The sequence below is a fragment of the Anolis sagrei genome, chromosome Y (genome assembly GCF_037176765.1).
Source record: "Anolis sagrei isolate rAnoSag1 chromosome Y, rAnoSag1.mat, whole genome shotgun sequence".
Classification (NCBI taxonomy): domain Eukaryota; kingdom Metazoa; phylum Chordata; class Lepidosauria; order Squamata; family Dactyloidae; genus Anolis; species Anolis sagrei.
Window position 1 is genome coordinate 77,871,749 of NC_090035.1, and position 12,500 is coordinate 77,884,248.

General features: G+C 40.9%; 1 protein-coding gene across 1 annotated transcript in view; it reads left to right on the forward strand.

Annotated features, from left to right (window-relative positions):
- Positions 1 to 4,719: 4,719 nt before the first annotated feature.
- The window catches only part of ALKBH6 (alkB homolog 6), a 19,237-nt gene continuing 11,456 nt past the window's right edge, over positions 4,720 to 12,500 (forward strand). Inside the window, exons 1-2 of the mRNA XM_067461709.1 lie at positions 4,720 to 4,932; positions 10,956 to 11,024. Of these exons, the coding sequence (XP_067317810.1) occupies positions 4,885 to 4,932; positions 10,956 to 11,024 (117 nt within the window). The 5' untranslated portion in view covers positions 4,720 to 4,884. The remainder of the gene's footprint in view (positions 4,933 to 10,955; positions 11,025 to 12,500) is intronic.

Genomic DNA, 12,500 nt, shown 5'->3' on the forward strand with positions numbered 1-12,500 from the left:
ACTTTCCCCGATCCTTCTCCATCCAGAAAAGAAAAAAAAGAAGAAAAAAACATACACACACGAAATGTTTAGCATGATTTAAATATATATATATATCTATACATATATATATACATAATATCACTATGCTGTTGCTTCTCTGTTATTAAGAAATTAATAAAAAGTGTTTCTATGTGCATTGTGTCCAGAACTCTTCTTTTCTGCGTTTATCGGTCAGAAAAAGCTTTTCCAATAATAATAGTAATAAATATTATTATTATTATTACTTATACTAATATTTATTTATTTATTTATTTATTTATTTATTTACTGTATTTGTATACCGCCTTCTCAGCCAATCGGCGATGGTAGTCGGGTGAGATGGTAGTCCTACCACCTCACCCGCCTCATAGGAAACCTGCTACAAAACAGGAGCTTTTTTGTTGAGTCCCGGGGCCAGAGAAGCAGATGGCGGAAACAGAAGAACAGCCTGCCTCAGGGGAGCGTGCTCGCTCCATCCATGTTCAACATCTACACAAATGACCAGCCACTGCCAGAAGGGACAGAGAGCTTCATCTATGCTGACAATCGTGCCATCACCGCTCACGCAGGGAGCTTTGAGATGGTTGAACAGAAGCTCTCCGAAGCTCTAGGTGCTCTTACTGCCTATTACAGGGAAAACCAACTGATCCCTAATCCATCTAAAACACAGACATGTACCTTTCACCTTAAGAACAGACAAGCATCCCGAGCTCTGAGGATGACCTGGGAAGGAATCCCACTGGAGCAAATCTGAGAAAAGAACTTGAAGCAGAATTTAATGGAAGAGGTCTAATGAAAGTAAAAGACTGGGACTTGAAAATGGTAAATATGGAAAGGATAAAAGAGGAATTAAGAGACTTAGATTGGTACAAGTATTTACAATTGGGTAAATGGTCAAGTGATATAAGGAAAAAGTATAATAGAGGTAGGGAATACACAAAAATAGAAAAGATGATAACTCAAAGGAAGACTAAAGAAAAGAATATAACATTAAAAGGTACAGTAAGTGATATCTATCAACTGTTATTAAAGAGTGAACAGGAACAAGAACCTCAGGTTTCAGCGGTGACCAGGGGAGCATTTGCACAGCTAAAGCTTGTGCGCCAGCTGCGCCCATGCCTTAGGAAGTCTGACTTGGCCACGGTAGTCCACGCTCTGGTTACATCCCGTTTAGACTACTGCAACGCTCTCTACGTGGGGTTGCCTTTGAAGACAGCTCGGAAGCTCCAACTAGTCCAACGCTCGGCAGCCATGATTTTAACAGGAGCGGAGCGCAGGGAGCATACAACCCCCCTGTTGCGCCAACTCCACTGGCTACCGATCTGCTACCGGGCTGAATTCAAAGTGCTGGCGTTGGCCTTTAAAGCCCTAAACGGTTCCGGCCCAAGCTACCTATCCGACCGCATCTCTGCCTATGAACCCACCAGGACTTTGAGATCTTCCGGGGAGACCCTGCTCTCGATCCCGCCTGCTTCTCAAGCTCGGCTGGCGGGGACGAGAGATAGGGCCTTCTCGGTGGTGGCTCCTCGGCTGTGGAACGCCCTTCCTACGGACATTAGACTAGCACCATCTCTAATGGTATTCCGCAAAAAAGTGAAGACCTGGCTGTTTGAGCAGGTGTTCGAATAATTAGTGCAATGATTGGTTAATGAACACTGGAATGGAACAATGGATGACGAATCTGGAACATGTTTTTGATGACGAGACGACAGTGAATGGGTCGTGTAATGTGTAATGTGTTAGGTTGTTAACTGTTTCTATACTGTAGCACTGAATTTTTGCTGTTCGTATTTGTTGTGAACCGCCATGAGTCGCCTTCGGGCTGAGAACAGCGGTATAGAAGTAAGGTAAATAAAAATAAATAAATAAATAAATATTTGAAGGAAGTATGGGAAACAGACTTGGGGAAAAAGTGAATAATCAGGAATGGGTAAAGACATGGAGTATGAGATTACTAAAAAATATGTCTATAAGAATCAAGGAAAATTACTATAAAACGATATGGAGGTGGTATCTAACTCCCACTAGATTAAATCAGATTGATAAAAAAATACTCAAATCAGTGTTGGAGATGTTGTCAGGAAATAGGGACGTACCATCATATGTGGTGGTCATGTAAAATAATACAAACTTTTTGGGAAAGCATCTTCAAAGAAATAAGAGCAATAATAAAAATAGAGATTAAGACTACACCAAAATTAGCTTTATTACTTATACATGACAATACAATTCCATCACAAGAGGAGAAAGAATTGGTTTCTAATTTGATAATAGCAGATAAATTGCTAATAGCAAAATACTGGAAAGAAAAAAAAAGAAATTCAATTAGAAGAATGGTATAGGGAAATTTGGAATATAGCTATTAATGATAAGCTAACCTGCAATATTAAAATTAAAAGGGGAAACAAACAGATTTCTGGAAAATATGGGGAAAATTTATTGAGTATATTTTTAATGAGGGAAAGGGGCACAAGCCAGCAACAGAAACAATGACATTTTGGAATTGTGAAATAGCATGAGTAGGTTGGTCCTGGTGAAGGGGGCTTACTTACTTACTTAGGCGATCCCTCGCTTTCCGAGGATGATTGTCTTCCGGTATTCTTGTGAGTCCGTAGGTGGCTGTGGAGCCCTATTCTTGCTCTGCATCTTCTCCCACAGTGAGAGCATTGGTTTCCAGGTGGAAGGCGGTCCCGGTCGGGGTTGGCTTGACGCGCCTTCCTCTTGGCACGCTTCTCTATTTCACCCTCCACTCGTGCCTCCTCAAATTCTGCAGCACTGCTGGTCACAGCTGACCTCCAACTGGAGCGCTCAAGGGCCAGGGCTTCCCAGTTCTCAGTGTCTATGCCAGAGTTTTTAAGGTTGGCTTTGAGCCCATCTTTAAATCTCTTTTCCTGTCCACCAACATTCCATTTTCCGTTCTTAAGTTCGGAGTAGAGCAACTGCTTTGGGAGATGGTGGTCGGGCATCCGGACAACATGGCCGGCCCAGCGGAGTTGATGTTGGAGGACCATCGCTTCAATGCTGGTGGTCTTTGCTTCTTCCAGCACACTGACGTTTGTCCGCTTGTCTTCCCAGGAGATTTGCAGGATTTTCCGGAGGCAGCGCTGATGGAATCGTTCCAGGAATTGCATGTGACGTCTGTAGACAGTCCACGTCTCGCAAGCATAGAGCAGGGTTGGGAGGACAATAGCTTTATAAACAATCCCCTTGGTTTCCCTACGGATGTCCCGGTCCTCAAACACTCTCTGCTTCATTCGGAAAAATGCTGCACTTGCAGAGCTTAGGCAGTGTGGAATTTCGGTGTCGATGTTGACTTTGGTGGAGAGGTGGCTGCCAAGGTAGCGGAAATGATCAACATTTTCTAATGTTACACCATTAAGCTGTATCACTGGCATTGGAGAGGGATTGGCTGGTGACTGCTGGAAAAGCACCTTGGTTTTTTCAATGTTCAGTGACAGGCCGAGCTTCTCGTATGCTTCTGCAAAGGTGTTTAGAGTGGCTTGTAGATCTTCTTCTGAATGTGCACAGACCACGTTGTCATCAGCATACTGGAGTTCTATAACAGATATTGTTGTAACCATTTCCACCCTCTTCTTCTGAATGTGCACAGATGACGTTGTCATCAGCATACTGGAGTTCTATAACAGATGTTGTTGTAACCATTTCCACCCTCTTCTTCTGAATGTGCACAGATGACGTTGTCATCAGCATACTGGAGTTCTATAACAGATATTGTTGTAACCATTTCCACCCTCTTCTTCTGAATGTGCACAGATGACGTTGTCATCAGCATACTGGAGTTCTGTAACAGATATTGTTGTAACCATTTCCAACCTCTTCTTCTGAATGTGCACAGATGACGTTGTCATCAGCATACTGGAGTTCTGTAACAGATATTGTTGTAACCATTTCCACCCTCTTCTTCTGAATGTGCACAGATGACGTTGTCATCAGCATACTGGAGTTCTATAACAGATGTTGTTGTAACCTTGGTTTTGGCTTTCAGTCTGCTGAGGTTGAATAGCTTGCCATCTGTCCGATAGATTATTTCCACTCCACAAACTAAAGGTAAAGGGAAGAGGTGGGAAATGGTATAATACTAATTATAAAGAAATAAAACATGTATAAGTAGATAAAAGGTGTGTGGTAGAGATATACATAGTATAAGTTGTAACAGAATGATAAGAAATATGCTTAAAGATGTATTTGATTATTTTTACTGTTAGATTGTATATAATATGACAAATTCTTCTATCTAAGATGTGGTAAAAAGAGGGAAGAATGTATGCTTATACATGTTGTTTGATAAATGTATAATAAAATATTAATAATAAATAAATAAATAAATATAATACTATATATTATTATTATTATTGCTGTGGTTATAGTTTATATAGTATTATATTTATAATATAAATATATTATAAAGATAGTACTATATAACCTATAACAACAGCAATAATAATAATAATAATAATAATAATAATAATAATAATAATAATAATAATAATAATAATACAGTCTCTGTTTTTCCCTTTTGCAAACTCCCCAAAGCCACATTTCTGCCTCTTTGCAAGATACTTCCGGGTGCCGCTTTGAGTGGCAGCGCTCCTGCCCAATGGAAAACCATCCCGCCAAAGGGCCCGCCTTTTTAGTCCCCGATGCACCAATTAGCGTTCCGAAGAGCCAGAAAGGGGCGGGGTTTGTGAGCTCAGTGCTGCTGCAAGCCCACCATGGCTGCAGAGAGCTGCAGGAAAGGTTCTGAATGAAGACATTGGCTGATTAAGGTCATTATTAGGACTAATTTTTACTAATTAGCATGGTGAAGCAAAGATCTGGGCTCCACTTTATCCTGCTTGCAAGATGTCAGATGTAAATCTTTTGGATTTGGAGGCATTTCGAGTGGCAAAGGTAAACATATTATTTGTATTGTTGTTATTGTTGTTGTTGTTGTTGATGTTGTTGTTGTTGTTGTTTATTACTATCTTGCCTTTCTCTTCATACATGGATTGAAGCCAGCTAACAATAAAATACTCATTAACATATCTTGTATACAGTAGACTGGCACAGGTAACAACAACAATATTGTTGTTGCTATTTACTACTACAACTGTTATTACCACCTCACCCGCCTCATAGGAAACCTGCTACAAAACAGGAGCTTCTTTGTTGAGTTTCAGGGCCAGAGAAGCAGATGGCGGAAACAGAAGAACGGCCTGCCTCAGGGGAGCGTGCTTGCTCCATCCATGGTCAACATCTACACAAATGACCAACCACTGCCAGAAGGGACAGAGAGCTTCATCTATGCTGATGATCGTGCCATCACCGCTCAAGCAGGGAGCTTTGAGATGGTTGAACAGAAGCTCTCCGAAGCTCTAGGTGCTCTTACTACCTATTACAGGGAAAACCAGGTTGTATGATCAATGTTTCACATTTACACAAATGACCAGCTACTGCCAGAAGGGACGGAGAGTTTCATCTATGCTGATGATCTTGCCATCACCACTCAAGCAGGGAGCTTTGAGATGGCAGAACAGAAGCTCTCTGAAGCTCAAAGTGCTCTTACTGCCTATCACAGGGAAAACCAGCTGATCCCCAACCCATCTAAAACACAGACATGTGCCTTTCATCTCAAGAACAGACAAGCATCCCGAGCTCTGAGGATTATTACCTGGGAAGGAATCCCACTGGAGCATTGCAGCGCACCCAAATACCTGGGAGTCACTCTGGACCGTGCCCTGACCTACAAGAAGCACTGCCTGAACATCAAGCAAAAAGTGGGTGCTAGAAACAATATCATACAAAAGCTGACTGGCACAACCTGGGGATCACAACCAGACACAGTGAAGACATCTGCCCTTGCGCTGTGCTACTCTGCTGCTGAGTATGCATGCCCAATGTGGAACACATCTCACCACGCTAAAACAGTGGATGTGGCTCTTAATGAGACATGCCGCATTATCACGGGGTGCTTGTGCCCTACACCACTGGAGAAATTACACTGCTCAGCCGGTATTGCACCACCTGACATCCGCCGGGAAGTAGCAGCCAATAGTGAAAGGACCAAGGCAGAGACATCTCCAGCTCTTCCCCTGTTTGGGTATCAGCCAGCACGTCAACAACTTAAATCAAGACGTAGTTTTCTAAGATCTACAGAGACACTCGCCGGAACACCTCGGCAAGAGAGAGTCCAAAAGTGGCAGGCTCAAACCCAGAACCTCAACCAATGGCTGATACCAAATGAGAGACTCCCCCCTGGGCACACAGACTTGGAAGGCGCTGAACAGACTGCGCTCTGGCACCACGAGATGCAGAGCCAACCTCAAGAAATGGGGCCACAAAGTGGAATCCACGACATGCGAGTGTGGAGAGGAGCAAACCACAGACCACCTGCTGCAATGCAATCTGAGCCCTGCCACATGCACAAGGGAGGACCTTCTTGCAGCAACACCAGAGGCACTCCCAAGTGGCCAAATACTGGTCAAAGGACATTTAATCAACTACCAAACTCACAATACTGTATTTTGTCTGGGTTTTTTGTTTTTGTTTTTGCTTTGTTCTGTTAGAAATGTAATATAATTGACTGGTTGCACTGACACGATAAATAAATATTATCACTGTGTCGACACAGTGAATCGCAGCGCTCCATCTTCATTGCTATGATACTTCATCTTGTTGATGGGAAGTTTCCCACCAGAGTGGAAATCATCTATTGGACAGAGGGCAAGCTATTTAACCTCAGCAGACTGAAAGTCAAAACCAAGGTTACAACAACATCTGCTGATGACAACGTCATCTGTGCACATTCAGAAGATGATCTACCAGCCACTCTAAACATGCAACTCCTGGAACGATACCATCAGCGCTGCCTCCAGAAAATCCTGCAAATCTCTTGGAAAGACAGGTGGACAAACGTCAGCATGCTGGAAGAAGCAAAGACCACCAGCATTGAAGCGATGGTCCTCCGCCATCAACTCTGCTAGACCGACAACATTGTCCGGATGTCCAACCACCGTCTCCCAAAGCAGTTGCTCTACTCCAAACTCAAGAACGGAAAAAGGAATGTTGGAGGACAGGAAAAGAGATTGAAAGATGGGCTCAAAGCCAACCTCAAAAACTCTGGCATAGACACTGAGAACTGGGAAGCCCTGGCCCTTGAGCGCTCCAGCTGGAGGTCAGCTGTGACCAGCAGTGCTGCAGAATTTGAAGAGGCACAAATGGAGGGCGAAAGGGAGAAACGTGCCAGGAGGAACGTGCGTCAAGCCAACCCCGACCAGGACCGCCTTCCACCTGGAAACCAATGCCCTCACTGCGGAAGAAGATGCAGAGCAAGAATAGGGCTCCACAGCCACCTATGGACCCACCGCCAGGACACTGAACTTGGAGGGCCATCATCCTCGGACTACAAAGGATCACCTAAGTAAGTAAGTAAGTAAGTACTGTTATTATTTTCTACTATCTTGCCTTTCTCTTTGTATGTGGATTGAAACCAGCTAACAATAAAATATTAATTAAAATATCACTTTGTATACATTAGACTGGCAAAGGTAACCATATTTGTTATATTATTATTATTATTATTATTATTATTATTATATTATTTACTATTATCTTGCCTTTCTCATTGTACATAAATTGAAGCCAGAAAACTATAAAATATTCATTAAAATATTACTTTATATACATTAGACTGGCAAAGGTAACCATATTCATTATATTATTATTATACTATTATTATTATTATTATTATTATTATTATTATTATTATTTACTGTTATCTTGTCTTTCTCATTGTACATAGATTGAAGCCAGATAACAATAAAATATTCATTAAAGTATCACTTTGTATATATTAGACTGGCAAAGCTAACCATATTCATAATAATAATAATAATAATAATAATAGTGCTGTTGTTATTTACTACTACTACTGATATTATTTTCTACTACCTTGCCTTTCTCTTTGTATATGGATTGAAGTCAGCTAACAATAAAATATTCATTAAAATATCACTTGGTATACTTAGACTGTCAAAGGTAACCATATTTGTTGTTGTTGTTATTATTATTATTATTAACTGTTATCTTGCCTTTCTCATCTGTATATATAATAAAGAAGAGTGTTTGTTTGTATGGGAAGGACAGAGGAAGTGTGGAGGGCGGAAGTGTATGTGGCAGCTTTCCGATTGGCTGCCACTGTGGTGCTATTTGCATATGGTTTCTGATTGGGCAGCTTCAATAGGAGCCCCTGGTGGAGAAGAGGGTTCATGGCAGAAACGGGGCATGACAGAAGGAAATTTGCATATGGTCTCTGATTGGCCAGACTCAAATTCAAGATTCCGAGATGAGAGAGGAAAGGAAAGGCCGGGGGCTGGGTCAGAACACTACCAATACAGACCAAAATAGGCACACAGAGCCCCCATCACCCACTCCACATCCTACTGCAGTTTGGAGGAGTATGAACCATGGATGATGGGACTTGCAGTACCACCACTCGCATTCTGAGACCGCTGTTAACCTTATCCAATGACTGATCAGGACCAAACTTCGCACATAGACCTCTCATGACCCTCTTTACGTCCTGGTGTGGTTTGGCCGGGGATGGACCGTGGATTATGGGACTTGCAGTACCATTGCTCAATTCTTCAGACCACTGCAACCATCATCCAATTACCAATAAAGACCAAACTTGGCACACTGAGTCTCCATGACGCACTCTACATCCAGGTGCAGTTTGAAGGAGGATGCACCATGGACGATGGGACTTGCAATACCTGCACTCCCTTCCTAAGACCATTACAACTGCCAACGATGATGGATCAGGACCACAATTTACACAGAGACCCAGCATGACCCACTCTACATCCTGGTGCGGTTTGGAAGAATTTGACAATGGATGATGGGACTTGCAGTCACTTCACTCACTTCCTGAGACCACTGAGACCCTCGCCGATGACTAATCAAGACTAAACTTGGCACATGGAGCTCCAATGACCCACTCTACATCCTGGTGTGGTTTGGAGGACAGATCATGGATGATGGGACTTCAAGTACCTCCACTCCCCGAGTCTGCTGCAAAACTCATCTAATGACCAATCAAGACCAAAGTTGGCACACAGAGCCCCCATGACCCACTCTACAGCCTGCTGCAGTTTTGGAGGAGGGTTGACCATGGATGATGGAACTTCCAGTACCTTCACTCACATTCTGAGACCTCTGCAAACCTCATCCAATGACGGATCAAGACCAAACTTGGCACATAGACCTCTCATGACCCACTTTACGTCCTGGTGTTGTTTGGAAAAAAATGGAGATGGATGATGGGACTTGCAGTACCTTTGCTCACTTCCTGAGACCACTGAGACCCTCGCCAATGACTAATCAAGACTAAACTTGGCACATGGAGCTCCAATGACCCACTCTACATCCTGGTGCAGTTTGGAGGAGGACAGACCATGGATGATGGGATTCAAGTACCTCCACTCCCTTCCGAAGATTGCTACAACTCTCTTCTAATGACCGATCAAGACCAAACTTGGCACACAGAGCCCCCATGATCCACTCTACATCCTGCTGACACCACTGCCACCCTCATCTAATGACTGATAAAGACCAAACTTGGCACACAGAGCCCCCATGACCCACTCTATATCCTGCTGCTGTTTGTAGGAGGATGGGCCATGGATGATGGGACTTCAAGTACCTTCACTCACTTCCTTAAAATAATGCAGCCGTTATCCAAAGACCAATAAAGACCAAACTTGGCATACAGAACCACCATTACCCACTTTCTCTAATAACCCGGGCAACGCCGGGTCCCCAAGCTAGTTGTACATAAATTGAAGCCAGAAAACAATTAAATATTCATTAAAATGTCACTTTGTATGCATTAGACTGGCAAAAGTAACCCTATTCATAATGATAATAACAATAATAACAATAATTTTGGTATTGTTATTTACTACTACTACTACTACTACTACTATTTTCTACTATCTTGCCTTTCTCTTGGTATATGGATTGAAGCTAGCTAACAATAAAATATTTATTAAATGTCACTTTGTATACATTAGACTGGCAAAGGTATTCATATTCTTTATATTATTATTATTATTATTATTTACTACTATCTTGCCTTTTTCTTTGTATATGGATTGAAGCCAGCGAACAATAACATATTCATTAAAATATCTCTTTACATACATTAGACTGGCAAAAGTAACCATATTCGTTATATTATTATTATACTATTATTATTATTATTATTTTTATTACTATTCTCTTGCCTTTCTCATTGTACATACATTGAAGCCAGAAAACAATAAAATATTCATTAAAATATCACTTTGTATACATTAGACTGGCAAAGGTAACCATATTCATTATATTATTATTATTTTATATTATGATTATTATTTACTACTATTTTGCCTTTCTCTTTGCATATGGATTGAAGCCAGCAAACAGTAAAATATTCAATGTATTGTCGAAGGCTTTCATGGCTGGAATCACTCAGTTCTTGTGGGTTTTTTTCGGGCTATATGGCCATGTTCTAGAGGCATTTCTCCTGACGTTTTGCCATATAGCCCGAAAAAACCCACAAGAACTGAGTAAAATATTCATTAAAATATTACTTTGTATTTATTAGACTGGCAAAGGTTCGTTATATTATTATTATTGCACATTATTATTTTATATTATTATTATTATTATTTACTATTAAATTACCTTTCTCAATGTACATAAATTGAAGTCAGATAATAATAAAGTATTCACTAAAATATCACTTTGTATACATTCGAATGGCAAAGGTAACCATATTATTTATTATTATTATTAACTTTAAAAATTATTCAGATGTACACCAATTATGTAAAAATTATATTCAGATGTACACCAATTAACACAATATATGTGTTCCTTCCAATTCACAGTCTCCCCCAGAAGCCTTTTATATTCCTGATTTCATCTCTGAAGCAGAGGAGGCTTACCTTCTCCAACAGGTATGCAGATTTAAACAGGTTTGAATTGTTTGATGTGTTTTGTTGCTATATATTTATATACATACCTTTTCTCTTTTAGAGTCAAAGCAATGAAAGCCTTCGACAATATATTTAAAAAGTAATAATTAAAAGCTATTTAATTACGTAAGACCTATATTATTATTATTATTATTATATTCTATGCCACTTTTATCTCTTTATTGAAATACAAAGTTTGGAGACGGGACAATATCTTTCTTGTTTCCATTTACTTCTTGGCTGAGTTTGGCACCAATATAACTGATAATGAATAATTAAAACCTTTATATCTGGTGTATTTTTTTAAAAGAAATTTTATTAGATTTTATATAGAATACAACGAAAGAGTGAGAACAATTAGGTATAGAAAAGAAAGGAAAAAAAAAGAGAGAGAAATACCAATAATGCAAGAAGTAAAAAAAAAATCCTAAATAAAACCCTTTAAAAAAACCTACAAGAATACATCCACACACAAAAAAAATACAAAAAATAAAAATAAAGAAGACTTATTATTATTATTAGAAACACAACAAGATGAGTCCACAGCAGACACTCTGCTGGCTGTTGTATTGGATCACACATCAGACACTTCCCAAGTGTCAACGACTGTGTGATGCATTGGCGAATAATGCATGCAGATCCCATTAAGGTGGCCTTTTGCAGATGGCAGATGGTAATTTTGTCAGCACGGATTGTGTTTAAGTGCAGGCCAAGGTCTTGAGGCACTGTACCCAGTGTGCCGATCACCACTGGGACCCCCTTGACTAGCTTGTGCCAGAGTCTCTGCAGTTCGATCTTGAAATCCTCGTATCGTGTCAGCTTTTCCAGTTGTTTCTCTGCAATCCTGCTTGTCACATCGACAATCCATACTTTGTTTTTTAACACGATCGTGAGGTCAGGAGTATTGTGCTCCAAAACTCTGTCTGTCTGAATCCGGAAGTCCCAGAGGAGCATGACGTGTTCATTTTCTGTAACTTTTTCCAGCTTGTGATCCCACAGATGGTGTTTGTGGCACAAGTTCCAATGAATCATCTGAGCAACGGTGTTGTGCCTCTGCTTGTAGTCTGCCCACGATCTTCCTGCAGCAGCTGAGGATGGGATCTATTGTTTCCTCTGCTTCCTTGCAGAGTCTACACTTGGGATCTGTCATCGACTTTTCAATTCTGGCTCTGATGGCCTTGGTTCGAATGGCTTGTTCTTGGGTTGCCAGAATCAGGTCCTCCTTTGTCTCCTTTTCCAGAGTCCCATTTGTGAGCCACAGCCATGTTTTTTATTTGTCAATTTGATTCTCAATTTTTCCCAGGAACTGTCCCTGGAGAGCCTTTTTTGGCCAGTTTTCTCTTCTGCTCTGGATTGTGTTTTTATGGTATTCCCTCTGTCTTTTGCACTTGAAGCAGTGTACTACTCTTGACTTCCCGCAATGTTGGTTCTTGACTGCCTTTCACATCATCTTCCAAT